Source organism: Pseudomyrmex gracilis, unplaced genomic scaffold, assembly GCF_002006095.1.
Source record: "Pseudomyrmex gracilis isolate BER0280 unplaced genomic scaffold, ASM200609v1 scaffold_312, whole genome shotgun sequence".
Lineage (NCBI taxonomy): Eukaryota > Metazoa > Arthropoda > Insecta > Hymenoptera > Formicidae > Pseudomyrmex > Pseudomyrmex gracilis.
Genome location: NW_018020896.1, coordinates 32,128 through 57,859, shown reverse-complemented (window position 1 = coordinate 57,859; position 25,732 = coordinate 32,128). Strand labels below are relative to the sequence as shown.

Below are 25,732 nucleotides of genomic sequence, written 5' to 3'. Positions count from 1 at the left end.
CTGGAAAAACACATAATTCCGATTGAAGCAAGTGTATTTTTAACGCCACGTGTCAGCAGAAATGAATATATATAAGAGTGTTTAGCAAAATGTAGGAGGTACAGTTCCGATATATGTCATGTATTTGAATTACGTATTTTACACATCGCGCTGAAAATCCGATATTTTATTCGCGCTGAACGTGCTTTGTAAAAAAAAGTTCAGAGTTTCTCACACATAAATAATAAACTAGAAAATAAATTAAAGATCGCGAATTGTTTTCAGAAAACTCTTGTAAAATAAAAAATTTCGAAAATTTACTGCGCACATTTGCAAAAAAAAGAATAGTTAATTATTTATAGTAAATAATTAATAGTAATAGTTACGTTTATTTTATACATAGCAGCCTTTTGAAGCATCAGTCTATTTTCCTTTCTTTGGTAAGATCATTTTTAACTACACTATTTTAGTAAAATTTTATGTTCGAATAAATTGTGCGTAGAACGTGTCAAATATTTCAAAATTGCACTTGAAAAACACTTCAAATATTTACAAATTCGCATCCGCCAGCAATGATTCTTACACCACCGTTGTATTTGCATTTTGCAGTCGTTGCCACAGCCCATGGTTTGTCGTTGCATAATACTTACACAGACATCTCATTTAGAATTGTTTGGAAAATAAGCGTGGAACGAAACATTATATTTAAGAACACAAAATTATTTCCCCGATTACACAATAATCATTCGCGAAAGCAATTATGCGTAAGACTTAAAATTATTGTATTATATATTTTTTTAAGTTTTAATTTTATTTCATTACTGCTTAGCAATGCAAAACCATTTAATCGATTTCATATAGCTGACACTCTTCGATAATTTATTAATTCGATAATTTCACGGAAGACATTAATAATGAAATATGTGGCGTTGGAAATTTCCTAGCAAAACATGATTCGTATATATTCATTATGAGATTGTTAATACGATAATTGTATTATTGGGTGCGAATCGCAATGAATATTTTGGGTTTCAAAGTTAGCTCGCTTTATGTACACATTTATTCTCTGATGTTTATACGAATAGTGATTACATACATATATGTATGTACAGAGAGATGAAATATTTTAGTATCTATAAATTGCGATGTTGTCTCGTTTCGATGTATGTTACTAAATTGAAATTGGAACCTTTATATATATATATTAAATCGAATAACTTTCGAATCGTTCGCGCATTATAATCTGTTTTTCGTGTTTTAAATAGAGTTGCAAAAACAGCTCTCAAGTAGATTTATAAAAAAATTTTTGTTTTATACTTAACTAAGATAATTTGTGTATAACATAATAAAAAGATTTATAAAAATATAATAATTACGTAATGAGAATTTTCAGCAATTGTCAGTCACACAACAATGTTTAGTTTATTATAACCAGTACTTTTTCACACATTATAACTGTTATTTCGGTAACTACATTTATTGTTTCAGAACACACATATGTTGTATTTAAATTTATATGACTAGGAAATAAGAGTCTACAATTTTGTGTTTATACTCGAAATTGCATTGCGTGTACATTGGCTGTTGTACTGTTCTGTACAAAAGAAGTGATATGTGTCGCGTGCACGCGTGTCGGGACATAGACATTAGATTCTATACTGAAGCCAGAGTGATGCAAACTTGATCTGTCAGATACAACAAGTGACACATTGCAAAATTGTAAAAATAAATGCGGAAGCGTCAGTCGATATTTGAAGCTTATCAAAATCAAAATGTCAGAATACGGTTGTAAATGTGACGAATCTTTTCGTTGCAAATAGTGGAGTGCAGTAAGATTTTTACCTCGGAACCCAGTTATAGTGAATGAATTTTTGTAAAACTTGTTTTATTATATTTTTAATAATGAGTAGTAAAAAGCTTACCATTAAAAATTTCTGCTTATGATTATTTAATTATTTAAACAAATAATTTTAAAGAAAAATATATTGTTGCAATAAAGTCACTAGTTTTTTTGTAATTAGTCACAGAAACGTAAAAAAACTATATTTTTAACACAATATATGTAAATATTCAAATTTATACAAGTTATATATGTTAGTCCTGAAAGTAGTTTCGTTTTAGAAGCTATATGGCGTGGAACGTTGTACTATGTATTATTGGCTGTGTATATTCGTTGTTTATTGTTTTTGTGATAATAATTATATAAAAATGATTTATAAACAATTTTTTGCAAGCGCGCGTTGAACGTTTATTTGATATTTATAGAATAATTAAGGAATTTAAACGTACAATTTTATTTAAACTATACAATTGTTATTTAACCTGAAAAATTTCCTTTTTGCAAGTTATGTTACCAATGAATCAATCAAATAATAGTAGTAATTTAGATAATATTGAAGAAAATCTCTGATTTATATATATATATATATATATATTTGCGAAGGACTCGGATCGAGATTAAAGAGTAGCTCGGATTTAGGTGAAATTACTCAAATAACAAGAGGATTGGCAAATTTAAAAAAAGGTTCTGAGCAAAGAAATGATGGGCTATTGGAATATTTAAATACCTGTCACTCTGCATATGCTCACACAACATGTCGACAAAAATATATCAATGTTTATAAAAATTCAGAAAAAAAAAAAGACTCGGCATGCTCTCCACCAAAGAAAAGACTACGAACTTTATCATCGAGTGGTTTTTTGATTGGAAAAACAATTGTTTTATTTGGAAAAAAGCACATAAAAAAAAGAGAAAGAAAAATAAAAAAGACGCAAGATTCACGAAAATCCATTCACTATAACCGAATTTCGAGCTTTTTGATTTTTTGTGTCTAATTGAACTCTACTAGTAATCCCGATCCGTGTTTTTTGCAAATAAAACAGAGATTTTCTTCAATATTATCTAAATCACTATTATTATTTGATTTTATTATTTTTTGATTAATTGTTAACATAACCTGCAAAAAGGAAACTTTAGGTCAAATAACAATTGTACAGTTTAAATAAAATTGTACGTTTAAATTTCTTAATTATTCTATAAATATCAAATAAATTTTACCTTCACGGCTCGCAAAAACATTGTTTATAAATCACTTTTATATAATTATTACCACAAACAACAATAAACTACGAATATACACAGTCAATGATATATAGTACAACGTTCCACGCCATATGACTTCTAAAACAAAACTACTTTGGCTGCGGTCCGTTTTATGCTTAAGCGCACATTTATCTATAGTATACGTGACACATACTACAGTAAATGCGTGATTAAGCATGAAAAGACGGATCCCAACCGTTCAGGACTAATATTACGATTGTCAGGACTAACATATATAACTTGTATAAATTTGAATATTTATATTATGTTAAAAATATGGTTTTTTTATATTTCTGACTAATTACAAAAAAACTGGTGACTATTGCAAAAATATATTAATTTTTCTTTATAATTAATAATTATTTGTTTTATAATTAATAATTATTTGTTTAAATAATTACATAATTATAAGCGTTAATTTTTAATGGGTAAACTTTTTACTACTCATTATTTTACAAATATAATAAAACAAGTTTCACGAAAATCCATTCACTATAACTAGGTTCCGAGGTTTTTGATTTTTTGTGTCTAATTGCACTCCACTAAAACTCTTGCATAAAATATAGTTGAGAACGGCATAAAATAGTCAATTTTATATCTCGTTGTTTTATATTTTGTCTTTTCTTTTCAAATTTTATATGCATTTATATGCGTATATATATATATATATATATATATACACATATATATTATAAAAGGAATGTGTTGCACGAGTTCCGTATCAAAAAGCTTTTTGATACTTTTTTCAGTATTCCATGTTTTATGAACACGCTAGTAAACGTATATAAAATTTGAAAAGAAAAGACAAAATATAAAACGACGAGATATAAAAAAAGTGACTATTTTATGCCGTTCTCAATATATATGTATGTTCACGGAGTTCGGAAACGCGATGCGGTTTAATGCACCACTTGGTATTCATTTTATAATTTAAAAGTTAAAAACAGTTTTTACCTTTTCTTTCCATGCTCTATAAACGGAGTTATAACGATATAAAGTTCATAAATTTTCGAATATGAAAATTTTAGGTAATAACGTGTATATCACAAGTGTCATTGTCGCTAGACATTCGTAGTGTCTTTTCTATTTTCGACACTAGATGGCGACACTTTTACTACATAAACATCTGCTAACCGATCACATCTATTGTAAAGACTGCGTTCCGAAATTCACTGCCAGTACTGAAAATTTGTGATACATGTCACAAGAACTATAGATTTTTACTACTGACAGTGAAGAAAACGGAATGCAATCATTGGCTGCGTTCTGAAATTTACTGCTGGAAATCTATAATATATGTCACGTGAACTGTGGATTTTCAGCGCTGACAGTGAACAATGGAACGCAACCAATGTCTTGCATAACCTCCACCACGTGTTACTGACAATTCTAAACTATGGTTACGTTCCCATGTTTATTGCCAGTGAGAGATAAGAATCTGTAGTACAAGTTACACGTAATATATATTGTTAGTATATATTGTTAATATATATTGTTAGTACTATACTTATATACGTGTGCGTGTGAACAACTACATTTCAATTACATTATAACTCTTTCAACAGTCAATAAACTGTAAAAGTGACAAACGTTTTTTTATCGTTAAATAAGTGTATAACGTTATTATCAACGTCCAATTTGCGATGACAACAGACGGAGATTATAGCGACAGGACAATTTTAATTCATTGATTATTAAAAGTTCACTGGAGATGTCGATTGAATTACGATGAATTGTGTTAGGTTGCGCGATTAACTATTGGACATCATGAGAGATCTCGCGTTTCACAGATAATATAAATTACACTTCGTCGAGTCATTACATTCTCATAGAGGTCATTAGAAGCGTGTTATAATATTCCATATCATACTCACACTTTCAGTCAAATCCGGTGCGTCGCTCGATCGTGACTTTATCACGTCCGAGTTGAAAGTAACTTTGCCTTTAACGAAGCGCGGAATGTAATTTCGTTATCGATTTGCAGTACAGAGATGCAATTTCGTATTGCGCCGGGAACACTGTGGAAAGCCGCAAAAATGAGGCAGAGCTTTTCCATCACCAATGTTGTCAAAAGAAAATACATCAAAGTCGATTAACTACGTGGAATGGTATTTTCCACGAACTTGTCAACCTAACGCACACAACGGCTATATTGCATACTTTAGTGAAAGATTTTTTTTGTTTAAAAGTATGTAAAGTAAAAAATGTATGTAAAACAAAAATTTATAATTTTATAATTTTATATGTATATATACATATATATATAAATCATATAAAGAGAGTTTTAAAACTTTTGTGTATGAAATATTTAAGAAATGATTGTACACCGCGCGATTTTTATAATAAAACTGCGCTGCTTCTCTTGCGCAGATCCTCACGATGTAAAGGAAGGACACGAACTAAAACGAAGGTAACAAATGTACTGTGCTGTTAAGCATGACATCGGGACAGGTGAGTTCGAATTTCGTTAGACCTCAGGACCGTACCTACTGCAATGATTCTGATAGATATCAGAATTAAGTCACTCTATATATAAGATATTGCACTCTTTGCAGATTTTGCTACTTGAATTTTGCAATATTTGTGTTATCATTTTTTAATAATCGAATTGATTGATATTTTTTAAATAGAAATTTTATGGCAAATTTTTTTAGCTTTTCAAAATATCTTTAAACAATATGATAGAAACGCATAATAGAAATAGAACCACTTGAAATTAATCAATGAAATTACGTTTCTTACTTAAATTTTATTACAGTATGTTTTATATATAATTTTTAATAATTCATGTTATAATCTAGTACCTTTATCGCAGTGTCTTATTATTACATGTTTTCGCGGAAATATTCTCTTGCTTCGTAAAAGAATTACCATGGTTACTCATCGCACGCTCATTTTACGGTACGTACGGAAAAGAAAACCTTTATGTTCATTTTTCTATGTAAATTTCATTTTTTTAATTTTTCTGAAGTAGCGTTTGTCGAAAGCGATAGCAGTAAATGCTTATTTTTCTACTGCTTATACAAAATCATCGGTACACCCGTTATATCGGGGATACCTGCATCGCAGGTGCCGCCCTTTTCCGGAGTATTTTTCTCACTCATACGGCGACGGCGGGCAGAAGGGCGAACAACGCGAGCAAACTCGTAACGGAAACTTTCAGAGTGCTCGTAATTTCATGCAGAATTTGAAAAGAGCGGAAGTAGGACAATTACGATGGGAGGAACAATCGAGTCCTCGTGATTTCCGAGCACGTTAAACCCGTTTCCCTCCTTTAAGACATCGCACGTATGACAATCTCACGTACTATCGTGCAAGCAAGCGTATAATTAGAGAGATCTTGTGAACTTAATTATATCCGCAAGAACACAAATGTAACTGGGAAAGAGACTCTCAAAATCTAACAACAAAAACCATGAAACACTGTGACGTTGATAAGAGATAAAAACGAAAAACTGCTCGGTTCTCTGCCCTTTTTATTGTGCTTCCTTGTCTCGCATTGCTGACAGTGCGGAATGAAGGAGTTTCCCATGCGTGAAGATCATTCCCGGATTCTGAGTAATCCAACCCAACCTGCTTGAAATAGGGCATCTCAACGTAAATTTATGAGAAGATGAGAAAGATAGATAGAAAAATAGAGAGAAAAAAATATAAGAAAGGATCCATTTATAACTAGAAAATTTAAAGCAATGCGACGTAAAATTTCTAACAAGAGAAATATTGACGTAAAAAAATGTATTTTCTACGGAATACGACACGCGATTTCTGAGGTGTCAATCTTACTCAAGAACAATTTAATTAAAGATTTAATTACATATGCAAGAGAAGAGAAGTTGACGAACTGATGCTGATTAAAATTGCAATTGTTCGCGTAGTTTGGTTCTTATAATGTAATTTTGATCAAATAAAGAAAACAAACTCATTTTAAGGAAAATTCTAGAAAAACGTCATTTCTATCTGATCACACACACACACGATTCTTCGATAATTTGTGTTGAGCACATTTACATAATTTGATCTTATGGGTGTGGCTTGCGCAATCGATGCATAATGTTAAGTCTTCTAACTTGACAGTAATTGCTGTTTTCATTTTAGACATCGGTATTGAAAGAGCAGCTCTTTATAAAAGTTTAATTCCGCATAAAATGAAAACATAAATACTAGTATAAGACTGTTCAATTATCACGTCACCATTTCTGTGATGTTTAATACCTAGCTCCAATATTATATTGAATGTTTTTTTCAATTACACTAGCCAACGTAATGGATATTTATGTGATTATTGATATAGACTACAAATAATTCTAAAAGTAAATTATTTTTTATCTGATTTAGAAATTGCTTTCACTCAACGTACATAAACATGTTACGAATCACTTTCCTTAAGGCTTTCTCTATTATCTTTATCAAAGTTCTTTCAATGTCTTCCGCATCGTTGTGACACATTCGAAAACAAACAACAAAATTGCCATCATCTGTCTTCTACATTTATCCCAAATAAAAGTAACATTTGGAGAAAAACAAGCGAGTCATTCGCGAAAGTGAAAGCAAATCGTGTCTAAAAACGAAAGATATATATGTATCGCGTAATCGATCGGAAGTCATGAGTCCGTATCGGTTATTCTTCTTTTTTTTTTTTTTGTTGATATTACGAGATATGAATAAATAACGCCGAAATGTGAAAAGTGAGAAATAAAACATCTCCGAAACTTTCATCTTTAAGTCTTTTAAGTTGTAAATTACGTGTCCAAGTTGAGTGATATTTTTATTAATAAAACTTTGCGCGTGACGATAGTGCATTATTGAAATCTTTTTCGAGAGAAACTGCTGATCGCACAGAAATGTCAAGTCGCGAGATCGAAATCACAGTCTCACAGGCGATTCTCCGGCACGGAAGGCCTCTGCATCATGGAACGAACAGTGAAATTCAATCACGCTTCTCGCTAAACTACCGCTCGTAATTCGTCGGGTAATCGGATCGAGCGGAGAGAGAGAGAGAGAGAGAGAGAAAGAGGAGCATTCGTCGCGAGGTCTCGCTGGTAAAACTCACCGGCGCGGCGCCGCTGTCCGTCGTTGCACCCAATGCAAAAACCGGTTTATATCGCGCGATAATTCCCGATGCATTCGTGATGCGGCCCGGTGAGATCCTCAAAGTTCTCTTCCTTCTTCGTCCATTTTCATCGGACGACGACGCGACACCGTCGCGGCCGAATTTCACAAGCATTTCGAGATTTCTCCAAGCACGACATGATCACTCTCTCGAGTCAAGAGAATTTAATAATTTCACCGAATGGAACCCGATAATTCGATTGGACCACTGCACTGCGACACTGCGTGACAGGTCGCTCGGAAGTCTTTAGAATTCATCCAGTAGCACTCGATCTTTTCTTAAACTTTATTCAGCTTCTTTTTCGTTACAAAGAAACGACTTGTTGTTACGTCGATAATCGTTAGCTTTTCTTATTGTTAACAATATCGCTTCGCGCTGACTGTATCTTTTTATTCATTTTGTATTGTAGATATATTTTATCAAGTCACCAAGTAAGCAAACTTTTTAAGAGTAACTCCACCTACGTCAGTTTCACTTAAACATTATTAAAAGACGTTCATTTCATTTATATCTTAGGTAACGATACCAGTTTTCATCAATAATTATTAAAAGATGCAGCAACAACAACAAAAAAGTCCACAAATTCAAACTAAGTGATATATCACCGCGATTCAAAAGAAATCGAACGCGATCGCGTAGACCACGCGTGCTCTTTATCGCGCATGATAACTGATCGCGTGTTCTTTGTTCACCATCGCGTATCTTTCTTGGGAAGAGCTCCTAGTGCGCAAGAGCGATCACCGTAAACTGCGCAGATCGTTCAGACGTGTAACTCGTGACAACGAACACCTTTCTTCCTTCGTTCATTCGCAGGAGAACGAAGACGGAAGACGATTGGCTGAGGAGCGACCTGTCTGGGACAGGTATACGCACTTCGCCTCAGATACAAGGTGTAACCGAACGTACAGATCTGTATTGGGGATATCATTCCGCAGGGAAATCACTGTTTTATCAGAGCTCTAAAAATTTAGCTTTTAAGAGAAGAGTGAAGAGTCAATTATATATACACACATATATAATTTTTACCAATTATACATTTTAATTACTTATATATAATTGTTTTTTGGAGCACTTTCTGAAATATTACTTTGCGGATTTCATGAAATTTTCTAGAGTTGTGTCTAGAAATGAAGTAAGTTTATGTCGCAAAAAGTTGTATCTTACGGTTTATAAAATTATCTGACAACATACTTGTTTAATTTGTTGAGATAATTACGATGCGACAGACGCTGCAAATGCAAACTATATATTAGCATTTGAAATCCTGATAACAACGCCGTTCACGCAATTTAACTTTTAACCGCAGCAGTCTCTGATGATTCGAAACTTTTAATCGCGGGCTTTCCTCGAGTAGGAACGTGCCCAAAGAGCGCTTTTATCATAAATATTGGTTAGTTATAAGCCAACGTTAAACCGACAATATCATTTCCTCGGACACTGAGAAAAATTCAATATTTTGCCCCGTCATTGAAAAACAAATCATGTGTCATCTTGTAAATCAGTTTTATGAAACTCAAACTTGCACACATGTTAAAATTTATATTAAATCTGTAGAGTCACAACGTCTGCATATTTGCAATTGATCACATTGCAACTGTTTTCAACAATAAAAATAAAAAGTGTATCAAAATTTGTCTTTCAGTTGACAACTTTGCAACTAAATGTTGTTAAAGCGGGTCAAGTTTTCTTCTGCATTTGTGACGAAACGTCATTCGATCCCCTATTGCAGTCACGTTTATGGACAGGTATTAAAAAGTAACACCCTCGACGTCGTAAAATACCCTTTTGTCTCGTGTGGACGATATGTGTCGTAAAACGTTATCCATCATTTTATACGACTTCGCAACCTTTGCTTGTACTTTATACAGAATGTTCCCAGGTCATTCATGCACACATGCTCCCAAAGACATATATCAGCTTCGTATACATATAAAATATGAAGGTATTTGCTACAAGAAATATATGTGTTGCATTATTTCACACGAAATTGAATTCAACCAGTGAATAATTGCAATTTATAACTTTGATCGTTACGGCGGTATTACGCACGATTATCAGCGGTAACTTCGATCATAGATTACAAGCAATGAAGACGTTCGTATCGCTTGAACTTGATTAACCGCGGAAGTTGTAAACTTTACACGGATATAGAGATTAATCAATCATTGAAATCTCTGTTTCTCTTACTTATCTTATTCAAATTGTGTAAAAAGCAAAATCTCTATTGATTTGATGAATAAAAAGCGAAATTTTAATTACACACTATTTTACTTATATTTTGCAGAACTTTATTTTTTTAACTTTTCTGTCTCATGATCATTCTCTCTCTCTCTTTTTGCACGACACGATAACAAATACTCTACAAAATAAATTTATTACTATTTTCTTCGAATAAAAATAAGAATATTTCACAGATATTGTTGCTGATTTTATACTTAAAATACAAGTAGAGGAATCGAGCGTTCTGTATTATGCCTCTGAAGCGAGCTGAAGCTAATTTAATTGCAAGCATTGGAGTCCTGTCATAAAATCGTGCTACACCAAGGTTAATAATTTACAGAAAATTTACTCTTTCGCTGCCAGCAGTCTTCTTTGATTAGACGCTACCATCTAATTTATTAATTAACCTTCCTAATTGACGTTCGCGCATCCAAACGTCTTTAATTAGCAATTTTAAAGATGCGAAAAAAAATGAATATTCATTTCAAAGATAAAAAATATCATCTTTTACATTCGAATAAAACACAATGATCAGTATATTTTTATAATGTTATAATGACTTACCAATAATTGCTCTGTGTCCTTTCACTCTCCTGCCAATATTGGGTGACACCAAACTCAATCTTTCGCCTCTTGTCCCCAACAACGGACTTGGACTTCTTCTCGGAGGTACGTGTTCGACAAATAGACCATAACTGCTACCAGTACTCACGTTGTTGTTTCCACTAACAATTCCTATTCCTCCTGTCAATCCCCATTCCGCCATACTATCGATCGAACTACTTCTTGGCAGACAGGAACCCGATGTACTACAATCTCGCCTGGGGATTGATATTGCCAGACACAAAAAATTAATGAAACATGAAAAGAAACATTATTTATTATATTGAATATCAATCTTGTATCTCAAAGTTTAGGATGCGATTACATCTGGGTGTTTTACTGTCGCGAGTATCTCTCGAGAGTCAGTCACTAACTAATATATTTATCTGTCGATCAGAAGTATATGTAACTCTCGCGATAGTAAAACTCTGAAATATTTTATATCACAACCTAAAGATTTTATTCACACTTTGTAATTTTAAATTATCAATTTTGATTGTATTTGTTGTTGTAAACAAAGAGATGCGGATTCTTCTTCGACACCAGCAAAGATGAAGGTGTAATCGTGCAAGTGACGCGTTAATGTGACGAGGATCGTAAATCAGACGATCGATGCATTTGCGTAGGTGCGGTTCGCGCGAATCGCTGATGCAATTCCCGAGTGCTTTCCCTCGTTTTAAGCGTTTCCTAGCCGCGCCACCACTATCGCGTCGGTAATTTAATACAGCTCTGGACCCATATACGCGTTTATAGTATAATGAAGACGCCAGATGACTCGGAATAGAATATATATTCTAAATGCACCCACGCTTTGACAATGCAGACGAACTTTCTCATCGAATACTTATATACTTGTATGTACAGTTCCGATTATATCGTAACTATGTAGCTATATTTATATATTTGTATTTTAATCCGAGGCCAATTTACGTGGCTCACAATACTCGCGCGTTATAGAATAACGTTGAGAGTCTGTCTGAAAGCACGCCTTTAACACCAAGTTACTGTCTTTCGAACATTTGTCCGGTCTCTCAAAATTGAATTTGTTTTCGAAATACGAAGGTGTTCAGGAAAATTGCTTTTCGCTTTACGTGAAACAGTCTATACAACGCGTGGTAACGCGCGCACAGGAAATGTATCAAAGCGCTATTCATTTACACTAGATCAATAAGAACGTATGCGCTATAGTATCACTAGCTAGAAAATTGCTTCGTGTTTTGGTCATCACAGTTTTAACGAGCCTGATGCTCCTATTTGTTGAAGAAAATCAGTAACAACATTTGCGAGCAATAAGTGTAAGTGTCGCAATTGCTTTCGACAAAATACATATTGTATTAGTTATGAACAATATATTCACACATCATATTGATGTAACAAGAATATCCTTAGTAGTCATCAAATATTCCTATAGTCACGTAAAATAAATGCTCGATCATATTACAAATCACACGTGAGATATAAGAATGACATCTCACCAGACCGGGGAAATAGTGAATGATGGGGGCGTGATAAAGTGGACGCGCAGCCAAGAGGGTCGCTGGAGTCAGCTATAGTGTTTCGCGAATCTGTAGAGTAAGAGCTTAAAGAGAAAAAAAAAAAAAAAAAAACAAAATTCATTCAATTCATTCGAGTTTATTTCGTGCCTCACAATGGAGGATCGATTGTCTGGTGTTTTATTCGTCAATTCAAAGGCCAATCCAAAATTCAATTCTGCCCGAGCGAGAACACTTTGCAAAGCAAATGCCGAGAGAGCGATGATTAAGCAGTTTCGCCAGTTACGAACGTTTCTGTCGTATTGCTTCTCCGTTCGATCTGATGATATCTTTGTCCGCGTTGATTTTCCCGTAAGAGGAAACTTTCGAAACATTCGCTAAACCAAATGTGTGTTCAATGCACAGACAATTTTCATCGGTCGATCGAAATATTTTAAACGAAAGATATGAATTTTTGTTGTTTGCTTATCGTCAGAATATCGGATCACGTAGTTCTATTCTTAGATCTTGGTTTTTTTTAATGGCCGAGTCAGATGAAATCAAGTCGCCTAGTCGTTGGCACGATCGCGAAAGATAGCTTGATTTTTTCACGCACGCATACAGCGCGCGAATAAAGAACGACACAGATAATCGTTTCGGTGACATACCTCTCCCAGGAAAGCCGTCGTGGAATTTCATCGCTCGGAGTGAAGCTCGGTCGCTGGTTCAATAGCCGCGCGAGTCGGTTAAGAGGTTGCGAGCCGCCTATACTGGATGTACTCAATCTGCCGCTTCTTGCTGAATGTTCCTTGGAGGATTCTCTGTTCGCTGGACCGGCGTCGGACACACGGCGTTCTGTCATAGAGAAAATTTGACATGAAAACGTCCGCTATCGAGATACCGCCCCTTTGAGTCAATATAATAGCGAAAAATCTATGCCGCCAACTCCGTCAGCATTTTCACGAACGTTTGTTATGATCACTCGTGACAAGCCAACAATTTTGCAAAACGATATTTATCAGACGCAGCGATTGTGCAATGCATTTAGGTATTCTCGATATTAAAAAAAAAGGACAAAATAAGGATCGAGATTATATGTTGAAAAAGAAATGTTTTGTGTTGCAAGCAAAATGGTTACACAAGTAAGTTTATTTTAATCATGAAAGAGAGTAGCAAAAAAAGTGATTTTAATATTACAATGTGTTTAGAAGCGCTGCGTTTGACTTTTCATTTGAAAAAGTGCCAATATAAAAGAACTGTGTGAAAATTAAAAGGGAACGTTGTGCAAAATTTTGATAATAAGAAAATAATTGATTTGTGAGATTATTCCGAAGCATTGCGTTTTGAACATTATTCCAGATCGAGAATTTAATCAGCTTTTATTAGCGTGTGATATTAATCTCGTTATTTTCATGCGCAAACTCGCACTGTGCATTATTACAACGCGAAGTTAACACGCTATAGATCGTATTTGCAATAACGCATTATATCACGCAGATTAGTTTTGGATCTAGAAAATTGACAATTCTACGACAATCAATAGATCTATTTAGAAGTTTTGCATGCAGAAAAATCAAACAATACTTAGAAAATACTAGTATAACATGTGTAAAGATATGAAAATGGCGTAGGAACACATCATCATTTGTAAAGCGTGAACACGCGGCTGCACAGCTGCAACGTATAAAACTAAAAAGTCTTCGTCTACAACTTAACTAATAAATTTAGAATACTCTTACCTAGGGTGTCGTCCGTAAATGATATTCTCGGCGTAAGGAACTTCGTACAATAGGATACCGTGCTTCCGCGCTTCGTATTATCCGTGGACGGTGGAACAACCGATATTCCTGTTGCTACCGCTGAATGCGAGCGAAAGATGACTGTGTTAAACGTGAGAGACGTATTTCGCGCATTCTTAGCGTGTTGAACATAAATGTCTCTACTATTACTTAAAATTCTGAAATATTTCAAACTATATATCGACAAGAAATATAACTAACTTGCGGTTTTACAAAGATAATACACTGCATAGTTTTTGTACAATGAAGATACTGCATCAACAACGTGCAAAAGAGAGTATGTACAAAGTTACACATAGAACACGAGGAATATTAATTTATTATTATTTACTGTGCTTTTTACACACATTAATTTACTTACGCTAACCGCGGTACAACAGAACGGTAAAACAGAAATATTATACAAAGGATAATGCGATAGGACAACAGTAATAAATAGTAATATCGTATTTGCGCAACGCGAAAGCAGATTACCAGCGATGAAAAGATGAAAGGAGAACATTTTCAGATAACTGCGTACTTGAAACGCGAAAGAGTCTGCAAGCAACGATCGTCGTAAAGGCAAAAGAAACATTGTCGCAAGAGATGGATCTAAACGACATAGTATAACGGCAATATTTGTACAGAGAGCGTAAGACATTCGCGCGAAAACGAAGATGTAACGGTCCTACTTTATGTAACACTCACTATTATAACGAGCGTCGATTTGAGCTTGAAGTATGCTGAGGCCGGGTGCGACAATGGCCGGTAAAGTTCTGGATCTTAAAAGTGGCGCTGGACGTCCTCCAGGACCTCGCGCGGATCTGTTGTTTTCCGGTTTGCATTCTGGCACAGGCGTGCTGCAACAGAGAGAACGAATGTATTAAACAATCATCCAGTTGCTACTTCAGCTGTAATTTTGCTGTTATTTAAACGTGTATGTGTTTATTATACAAGATATCCCAACAAGGTCGAAACTCCTGAATATTTCAGAAAATATAAGTTTTACAGAAAAATGTTTCAGACAAAAGTTGTAGGGAGTTTGTTTATAACTCCTGTTGCAGTTTGTTTAAAAGGATCTGATTGTATCAGTGTGACGTTGGATGGCGCCGCCAAGGTCAGGTCAAGGTTACATCGATTTTTTTTAATAGAACTTCCTATTTTTTATTGCAAATTCTTATAGCTTAATTCAAGAGATTTCCAAAACAATCACTAAAATAAAGTTTATGTTTATCAAGTATTTTTGGAGTTATGAAGGTTAATATTAGAGTATCACCGGTATTATATAGGATTATCTCTCTCTCTCTCTCTATTGACGTTATCATTCATTTCGAATGATAACGTCATAGAATGTTAATCGTCAATAGAATGTTGCTTTATTAAAAAAAACAAAAACTGTTGAATAGGAAGTTAGGTTCTTTGTCAATTATCTGCATCATGAGCTCACAAAATTCGTTTTGATCGAAATCATCTTCGTTTAGTTCTTGTATAAGAACTAAAATTGAATTTTGTATGGATAAATTTCTTCATTTATCTATACTGACCATTTTTTGTTTTTTATACTTAGCACAGGTCTACAAAAAATAGACCGTTTTGGAGAGACCTGAATAAACAAATGTTTTTCAATGGACTTTTGGTCGCTGAAAACGAATTTAACGAAATTGGCGAAATTGGCTTACCACGTCAGATTTCCGAGAAAATTAGGATTAAATGTGCCAACATGAGCGTTTTTGGCTATATTTGTCATTATTTTGCGGTCAAACTACTTTTTTTTTGCAATTTCATTTACGTCATTAAAGTGCTATCTTTTGTCTATATGAATTTATATTTATTACGGTACGATTTTTTTTCATATACATAATTACCATATATTAAATTAGTAACTTGAAAATGATTATTACACGAAAAAAAAAGTTTTGCTGTTACATAGTCAGCAAGAAAAATGATTGAGTCTATAAAGTTTTTTGCTTCATCAACGAAATGTTCTGTTGGCAAAACAAAAATCCTTATAAACTTAGCAAATGTTTTTCTGCTGGCTGTGTAGTAACTAATTTCTTGCTATTCTAACAAATTTTTTTTTGCATGTACTTTGTGTGTGTGTATAAATGTAAAATATAAGTTTATTATTTACAGAGTAAGAAATAAATATTTCACAAGATAATTAGAATACCAAAGTGCGTGACTACGCGTTCTCGTCTAGCAAAAATATTATCTATATCTGATTTATAATGTTATGTATATATATAAAAGACATTGTACTGTATAATATATATAAATTCATATTATAAATAAAAGATAGCACTTTAATGTAGCGTAAGTAAAATTGCAGAAAATAATTTAGTTTGGCCGCAAAAAAATGGTAAATAGAGCCCAAAACGCTATTTTTACACATTTAACTTCAATTTTCTCGGAAACCTGACGTAGTAGGCTATTTTCGCCGCCGGATTCGTTTTCAGTGACCAAAAATCCATTAGAAAACACTTTATTTATTCAGATCCTAAAAATGTGTTGAACAGTGTTATTTGCGTCGGTAATTATGGTATATCTTTCAGAACAAGAATGAATATCTTTCCTAATGCGGAAATGGGTCGACAAATGATGATCGACAAAGATCTTACAGTGAAGTAAGGCAACTTTTCAACGGTACATTTCGTGAAAAAATGAAAACCTTATCTCAAAATCAACTGTTGAACGAACGATAAAGCGCTTCGAAGAAATTGGGAACGTGAGAAATCATACAATTTTAGGAAGACCACTGTCGAAGACTGTTGAAAAAAAAGCATTAAATGAGTGTTGCATAATCCTTTGTTAAAGATCAAAGACTGTCCATCCGTAAAGCGGCTTAGCAACATGACAAATTAAATGTCTTTGCAGAGAATTTTGAAACAAATTAAATTTCATCCATACAAAATTCATCATGTAAAAGAATTAAACAAAGCAACTAAATGAAGCAACTTTTGAATTAAATGCTAACGTCAATTGACATAACTGTAGATTATGGTCTGATGAAAATTCTCACTGGATACTACAGGCACACAGGATTGGGCACGTATTATACATGAGGTATTTTACATTGTATTATACTTGGTATTGTACAGTATAATACATCGCTTAGTTTTATACATATTATACTTCGTGTGGCGCCATCTCTACATCATGTGTATAGTAAATTTTTAAGTCCAACATCCATGATCCATGTTGTTAGAAATCGGTCCGAGATTTTGGTTCGAAAAATGTATAGCCAATCAACTTGCAGTTTTTAAGCGGAAAACAGCAATTTTCTTGACTACGTTAGTCAATTGTGATAGAATTTTGATGGTTAAAGAAACATCATTTCAAAACTGCAAGCAAATTGTAACTTTTGTTAAAGTTATCCAAGGAAAGACCTTTTATTTAAAGTCATGGGATATCTTGTGCAATTTAGAAGAAATAATTAATGAAGCACTACATATAATTAAAACTAAATACTCTGTCATGATTTATTCTGTAATCACAGATCAAGATTATCATACACTAAAAACTAGTGAACAAAATAATTTGTGGTTTTTNAATTGCAACTTATTCTTTGCATTATCATTAGAAAAAGTATTATGAAATGAAAATTTTGTAGATAAGGTTCGTTATCTGCTTGTTGAATTCTTAGATTTGAAAGAAGATTTATTGAAACGTGATAGAGCAACAATTATATTATCGAATACTACCTCTTGTGATAATTTGCATGATATGTATGCATCTTGTAAAAAAAATTTAGCAGCTATGAGACAAATTGTCGGCGAAAACGTATATAAATTGAAAAGAACTGTTGTCAGTATACTTTTCGACAAAACATTCGAGCAAGAATTACACGATTCTTTGGACTTGTATGGATCAATACGTTCAATTATAGAGAAATGTGAAAATTCATGTACAACATTTGCAGATATTGTTGAAGATTGGTTGACTTTAGAAACATTAAACAACAACCTCACTTATCGAATTAAGGCTAGTATTAATAAAATAATCACTCCAATTGCATTGGCAGCAAACTTTTGTCATCCAAATTATCAAGGAATTTTATGTATAATGGCCCTTACAGGATAAAGAAATTTTTGAATTTCTAGTACTTTTCTATTCTAGGCCAATCAACAAGCTTAAAAACTTTGTTGACAAATGTAATTTGCATTTCTACAAACATAATAGTATACTTCGATAAATATTATACGTTTTATACGTATTTTACCGTAAAAAACTGTAAAATGTAAAAAACTATAGATAATGCTCGAATAACCCAACCCTGCAGACATATACACAACATCCAGAAAAACTGAATGTTTGGGTAAGTTCTGGGCAGGTTCTGGGCAAAGGTATCTTAATCTTCAGTGCCAGACATAAAAAATGACCTAAAAATTGTCCAGACTAGGTCTGTGAGATCCACACGACTTTAAGTTCGAATATATCCGTAAAAAATCAATATTTTTTTTTTCAGTCTTTTTTTTTCTTAATTTAAAGATTGAAAAAATTGAACGATTCTGCGTCGATCAAAAGATTGAAAAAATCTCCAGTAGTTTTGAAGATATAAGTGTTTAAAAAAAAATTTAACAATTTAAAAAAAAGGCTTCTTGTTTAGAAATTTATAACTTTTTGTGTAATTAAGATTTTTACAACATTCTAACGCAGTTTTGTACTTGTCTTAGACTTGTTTGTACTTTCAGGCGCAAAAGTGTCTTCTAAAATTGTAAAAATAAAAAAATAAAAAACTTTTTTACTAAAAAAAAACATTTTAATGGGTTTTTTTCTTATTTGCATTTTTCTAGCGCCTAACTTTGACGTGCAATATTCTAGCAATAAATCAATATTTAGACGTATTATTTTTTTTTTAATAGAAAATTTAAACGATTTCTCTCTGTGTCGATAAAAAATAACAAATTGAAAAAATCTCTAGTAGTTTCAAAAAAACATTTGAAACGTTTCTGCGCGCCATGATCTAATAAATCGCTATAAATGTACATATATTTGGATACAATTATGAAAAAAAACAATTTTTTAATATATTTGAATTGCACAACTGAAAAAAATTTACTTACTTTTTGAAATGCCAACGTTTTGTCCAGACTTGAGCTCTCAGATTTTTTTTGCACTTCAAAATTCAAACTTCGCAAAGCTAGTAAACGAAAGACGCTGTCAAAGATTTCTACCATTGTCTAAGGCCTAAAAGTTTTTTTTCATAGCCTTCAGATGTCGCGCTAAATTAATGCCTAATAGAGACGCCGGTTTAAAATTTTTTGGATGGATCTCGGAGGCCTATATCTGGCACTGAAGAATTAAACAATAGATTGATCGGGCCATTTTTTATTGAAAGCAATTTGACATCAGCGAAATATGAAAATATGCTGCAGAATCAGATACTCCCGGCAACACAAGCACTAATAGGTGAAAACTTTGATCAAATATGGTTTCACCAGGACGGTGCAGCACCACATTACGAAAGAGAAGCTTGTAATTATTTGAACAGAGTTTTCCCTAACCGGTGGATTGGCAGAAGAGAGAGGATTGAGTGACCACCACAATCGCCAGATTTATCGCCACTCAAATACTTTGTATGGGGTCATGTAAAAAGCAGAGTATATAAAACGAAAGTATGAAATCTAGAGGATATTTGTCATCGAATCCTGAAGAAAGTGCACTAATCGCACTTTTATTAGAAATGCCGTGACAGTTTTTATGATCGAATAGCACAATGTCAAACAGTGAATACACATTTCGAACATTTATTATAATAAATGAGCATCCACAAAATGTGTTCACTGCCGATTATCTTCCAGGTCCCCAAATCTCCGATTTTGGTTGGGTCTTTGGTTTTGCTGGCTGGATCCATGACCGATCTCAGTTGGCTGGATTCATAATCGATCTTGCCTTAGTTGGTTGGATCACATACACAAGAGGTGTAAATTTAACTTCTATGTAGTACACCTTGGATAATGCTAATATCGGCGGTACTCTTTAAATATAATATTCAATCTTCATAAAAAATACATAATGAAAATAAATTTCATTATGTTTTGGAAGCTCTTGAATTAAGCTATAAAAATCTGCAATAAAAAATAGGAAGTTTCATTTAAAAAAATCAATGTGACCTTGACCTGACTTTGGCGGCACCACCTAAGGTCACACTGATACAATCAGCAAATTGATTCTCTTAAGGTTGTATTCAGGGTAAGATCTCAGTCAAAAGTTTAAGAAACATAGCGTAAACCGAACCTATTTTAATATTTAGATAGTAATTGTTTGCTGGAAAAGTATTATTTGTACTAAAATAAGTTAAAAAAACTATTTATTATACTTTTAATAACTACGGAAAAGTTTTTACGTATATTTTGTGCCATTTTGATGTTCACTTTTGATATTTTTGAATAAGATTATACCCTACGTGCAACGTAAGATAAATGAAAAACTGGAAATGTATTAATCATAAAAGGTTATCAAAACGTAACAATTGAGGTATAAAATTACAAATATAATTGTTTTATGTATATTAAATATATATTTTTATTAATTTTAGCAAAATATAAATTTATATTTTATGTGATATTCTCGAAATGACTACTTTTTCAAGTGGAATTTGTTTTTAAGATATTTATTAACAACTGCAAAAAGTTTCAAAATTATGGCATATCTACATCTACAGTTATTTTGTAATTTATATCAGAATATCGTGAAATCCCATAAGAACTCGTGTTAAATTAAAATCTAACTAACTTTTTAACAAGGCTCGCAAAGAAGGTGAAATTGTGCACAATTTCTTTTTTTAATATTATCTACTGACTGGCAAATTTCGAATAATCTGGCATATCTTTTATCTTATCTTGAATACAACCTTAAACCCTACAACTTTTGTCTAAAACATTTTTCTGTAAAACTTATATTTTCTGAAATATTCAGGAGTCCCGACCTTTTTGGGATATCCTGTATGTTTATTGTACATCGCGTTTATTGACGTTGATAAACTAAATTAATATTGTGAGTTATGAATTGATTATAGTTGTATAAACCATGCTCACAATTACCAAATGTAATCGTTTCCATCTTGCTACGATGTGTATTAGTCTATTTCTATATGAAACATACAAATAATTTTGTAATCTATTAGATTAACGCGATATAATCTCGACGTAAATTAGATCAACAATAATCTGTTTTATCGTGATTAATCTGTCGTATCAGTTTTTTCTTTCCATTAATTTGCGTTTGCTCAAATGACGCGCAATTTTTGCTCTACAAATATAATTATCTATTGAACTTCAGTTGCATGCCTTCACACGTATTCTCAAAGCTCAAATTTCAATTTTTGTCTGCTGTCAAATGCGATACGTCGGTAAACGTTTCTTACATTATTACGTAAGGAAGTCGTAGTTTGTGTGGAATACGTCTCATTTTTTTCAAAGGACGGCAATTCCATGACAAAATTTTAGCACAACACTTGAATTACGATTTTTCGGAAATTCACTTTTTAGTCAATTTCGCACTCTCAAGAGAGGTATATTGCGCGAACCAATATTTCTCTGGACTTTCTGTCTCTAAAAATATTTTTCAAGAATTTTTCAATTTAAGTTGTCGTATCTTCGCGTTGTTTTATGAAAACTTTGCAATTTTCGTGATATAGAAAACACCGAAACATAAAAGAAGAATTATTTGGCTCTGCGCGTGTACAGTAAAGGATTAAAAGAGCCAAACCAAGAACTGGAGTGACACACATTCGTTCATACTGTGAACCAATGTGTCTCACACTACGTTCTATCTGTCAAAAGCACCGGGTCTTCTTTCTTAAACAGAGAAAGACAAATATTGATATAACCAAGTCTTTTGAGTTTGTCCGAGGTAAAAGTACAAGTGAATTTTGTGTATCTGCAGTGATATGTTTCGCGGAGTTCTTGATTGTAGCACTCATCGAACTTATTTGCTTGCAAGTTTGTTTCGTTTTTTTTTTTTTTTTTTTTCAATTACCTCAGATGTTTTCCATTCTCTCTTTTGAATGAAAATTTTTCTAATAATTTTTTCTAAAATACTTATTAGATACATAACAAACGTGACAAATGTACACTAAATGTCGATATAGTATATAGGGTACTTCACTTGAGTCTTCACGATATTATATACATATATATATATATATATACCAACAAAATAAGATAAAAGTAACTCACACAAATAACTTACAAAATTCTTTTGATGTATAATATCATTGTGAAATTATAATCACTTTTATGGCGTACGTAAATTCAACCTACAAAATGTAAAATGTACAAGTATCGTGGGACTTCTCACACAGTCCGATCTTTGAAAGTTTTTACAAGAATTAAAATTGCTCCCAAGGTAGTGATACACCTATCGCAGTCTGAGAAGCAAAGTTAACCGAGGTTATATTTTCTCGAGCAGATGAAATGATGCGCGAAAATGCAGCAAGTATATAACCAATTTTTATATATTTATATATTTTTATATATTTATTTTAGTGCATACTTTTTAATATAGAAAATGTATAATCAATACACGGGGTATATACATTTCAGAATAAAATTTATATCGCACAGAATACTTTTCTCTATTTCATTCATCTATTTATCTATTTTAACCCTGTTGGAAAAACAACACAAGAGTAACACTTACAAAATTGAAAAGATAAATTTTGACGATTTTTGATAAAAGTCATACGGAAAATGACAGCGAGAAGATTAAGTATATATCAGCAAAATTAACAAGAGTGAGAAAAAGGAGGGAAAAGATAGAGAATTGCTATGAAGCAATACAGAATTAAATCAGTTTACTTTAATGACGAAGTAAAGAGGGCGATAAAACTTCAGAGAAGTTGCGATCTCTTCGAAAAAAATATGATCACTCTTGGAATAGAATAAAAACGGCGGAAGAAGGCATAGAAATCTAATTGGACTGCACGTTATCGAAAAACGATGAGGACGAGGTAAATGGCACGACCTTGATAAGCCACGGGTAACGCCCAGGTCTCTTTAACTTATGAGACTTATAGAAGACACACACAATCACACGAAAATGAGATTACGACGCCTTGAGATGACAATGCAAACAGAAATAATTGCTAATTCGTAAATCCGGTTACATTCTAGAAAAATGGAACATCTTTACTGAAGGAAAAATAGAATGCTATTATATAAATACAGAAAGATTCATTATTATTATACGTAAAAAAATATTTATATCTTTGCTTGCTCATATACTTCAACATAATGTAACAAAGAAGATAGTTTTCACTTACTTTATCTCTCTTTTCGTTAACTTGAAAGGCATGAAATATCTCAATGAAATTGCCTCAAGACAATTATTTACCTCCGAATGCCGTGTTTTTTTCGTGTTTGTTGCACGGCGCGATACAAAAGTCGAGCGGTTGTCCATGCGAGGATATATCCGATCGTGTGTAGCAGGAAGGAACATGAGTCAACAAAAAGTTTTCTAGCGTCCCGATGTGGGGGCTGAATACTTTTCAATCGACATTTCATTGTGCGAGAATAGAAGGCGTTTAGCTCGATACAATAAACAATGAAAAAGATTAGAAAAAAAAATTGTCAATCAAAAATACTTTACTTATGTATTTTTTTTATAAATATTTTATAAATAAGAATAGGGATCTTGAAAACTTAGAAAGTACCTTAAAAAATTCATTTCTCTAATTATCTTTCAACTAACAATCCTGATGAAAATCCATCATAAAATTTTTAAAACCACGCAAATCACGCAATTCTATTTTTTCATAATCTCATAATTAATATTGGAAAGATACCATTTTTTTCTTCTTTTTTTTTTTTATAGTTTTAATGAGTTCAAAGAATAGAGTTATTTTTACATTATATTATGTAATAATTGAAAACAAATTTCTATTGAAATTGGAACACGGTTATTATGTTGAATGATAAAAGAAAGGTATCACTTTTTGTGGACACCTATTGTACTTGTATCTTTAAAAAGAAAAAAGAAAAAAAAAGAGAAGGGACTATGAAAAAAATATGATCTTTTGGCGTGGTTTCACCTCTGACTTTCCTGAAGTCTCAGTTACACTTTGACCCTTTTTGACTGTAATTTCTGGATCAGTGAATCTGCTTTTGAAATAGGTATTGGAGCGTAGCGTTTATTTCTTCGATTTTCTGCAATCGAAAAATCACAGAATCTTGCTACAGAACGAATTTTCTATTGATATTCATTTATCTAAAGATAAATAAATGAGGAAAACTTGACAAATATTGTGGAGTCACTAAAATGTTTTTCGTAATTAATTTATACATAGCGTGATTAGTATAAAATATAAGTTAATAGTTTGTAACCAAAGTAGTTTTGCTCTTCTCCTCTTGTTGCGTTGTTTTATTTCGAGAGTTTATATGGAACAAACGTGTCTATTATGCACACGTTATTGTGATTTATTCTTGCGTGGGAATACAAAAATAAAATAAGAAAATTGTCTTAAAACCTCACATCGTAATATTACCAAGTTAGACGCATAGCTAGCAATTTCGTGAAATTAGAATTGCACGTTTTGCATGACACACATGGCTGGCGTGTCGTGGAACTTCTCGTGTGCATTACGTGCCACAGGGTCAAACGTAAATTTAAGAGGGTGTTGGTACGAAGTGGAACAATGGTCCGGAAACGCGCGTCGCGAATGCTTTGCATTGGCGCAGTAAATTCGCCAGTAACGAACGACCGAGCGCTGAAAATGCAAATTTATGACGCGTTGTACTATCAGTACGCATTTAACGTGATCAGATCTGAAATTCACATTTGTCATAACGTTCTCTCCTTATTATTTCCCACCACGAAGATTAGACTTTCTAACAAAAATAGATTTTTTCGTCATGAAAAAGAAACAAATGTATGAAAAACAAATTATATTTTTCAAATCGCTTTGTTTTACTGACATCTTAAGGATATTTTAATATATTCTTTTCTTTTTACAAAACATTTTTCAAATAAGATTGACAACTATTTGTAATAGCTGGTTGTAATAGTTGATTGTCGCACATTGCGCAATAAGAAAAAATGTTTTTTGGAATCTATATGTAGTGAATAAACGCGATTTAATCTCAAAAAAGTTGAACAATAGTTGAAAAAAAATTAATATTTATTTTGAGTTATAGTTACATACGTGTCAACTTGTTTGTTATTGCAAAATCTATCTCATAGGGAGACTGCAGTAAACGAGTGAAAAATTGTTTGAAAGATTTATTCCGAAAAAACTTAGTCGGTAATCATGGAGTTTTAGTGCATTTAATCTCCATATTTTTCTATTAAAAACATGTCAGATCTTGTTTTTTGAAATTGGTATAAAAGTTCTTTGTGACAAACGCGCGTGATAGTGGTGTGTCCGTGACCTTCGTTGAAAACATCGACTTCGTCAACTTTTCTCAACTCGTTTGCTATTACATAAAGAGAGAGAGAGAGAGAGAGAGAGAGAGAGAGAGAGAGAGAG

General features: G+C 32.8%; 1 protein-coding gene and 1 long non-coding RNA gene across 6 annotated transcripts in view; one reads left to right on the top strand and one right to left on the bottom strand.

Annotated features, from left to right (window-relative positions):
- Positions 1 to 7,005, top strand: part of LOC109859978 — a 47,932-nt gene extending 40,927 nt beyond the window's left edge. Inside the window, exons 3-6 of one of the 3 annotated variants that reach the window (XR_002250763.1) lie at positions 5,067 to 5,288; positions 5,453 to 5,533; positions 5,948 to 5,983; positions 6,054 to 7,005. This is a non-coding gene — a long non-coding RNA (uncharacterized LOC109859978). Of the gene's footprint in view, positions 1 to 4,482; positions 4,551 to 5,066; positions 5,289 to 5,452; positions 5,534 to 5,947 lie in introns of those variants that run through there. The other 2 variants (XR_002250764.1, XR_002250762.1) reach the window with 2 other exon arrangements.
- Positions 1 to 25,732, bottom strand: part of LOC109859977 (ankyrin repeat and fibronectin type-III domain-containing protein 1) — a 71,737-nt gene that overhangs the window by 20,245 nt on the left and 25,760 nt on the right. The window contains exons 3-6 of one of the 3 annotated variants that reach the window (XM_020438751.1): positions 14,974 to 15,125; positions 14,227 to 14,346; positions 13,156 to 13,342; positions 10,977 to 11,233 (exon numbers count right to left, since the gene is read on the bottom strand). In XM_020438751.1, coding sequence (XP_020294340.1) covers positions 10,977 to 11,233; positions 13,156 to 13,342; positions 14,227 to 14,346; positions 14,974 to 15,125 — 716 coding nt within the window. Of the gene's footprint in view, positions 1 to 4,956; positions 5,076 to 8,132; positions 8,923 to 10,976; positions 11,234 to 13,155; positions 13,343 to 14,226; positions 14,347 to 14,973; positions 15,126 to 25,732 lie in introns of those variants that run through there. The other 2 variants (XM_020438753.1, XM_020438754.1) reach the window with 2 other exon arrangements.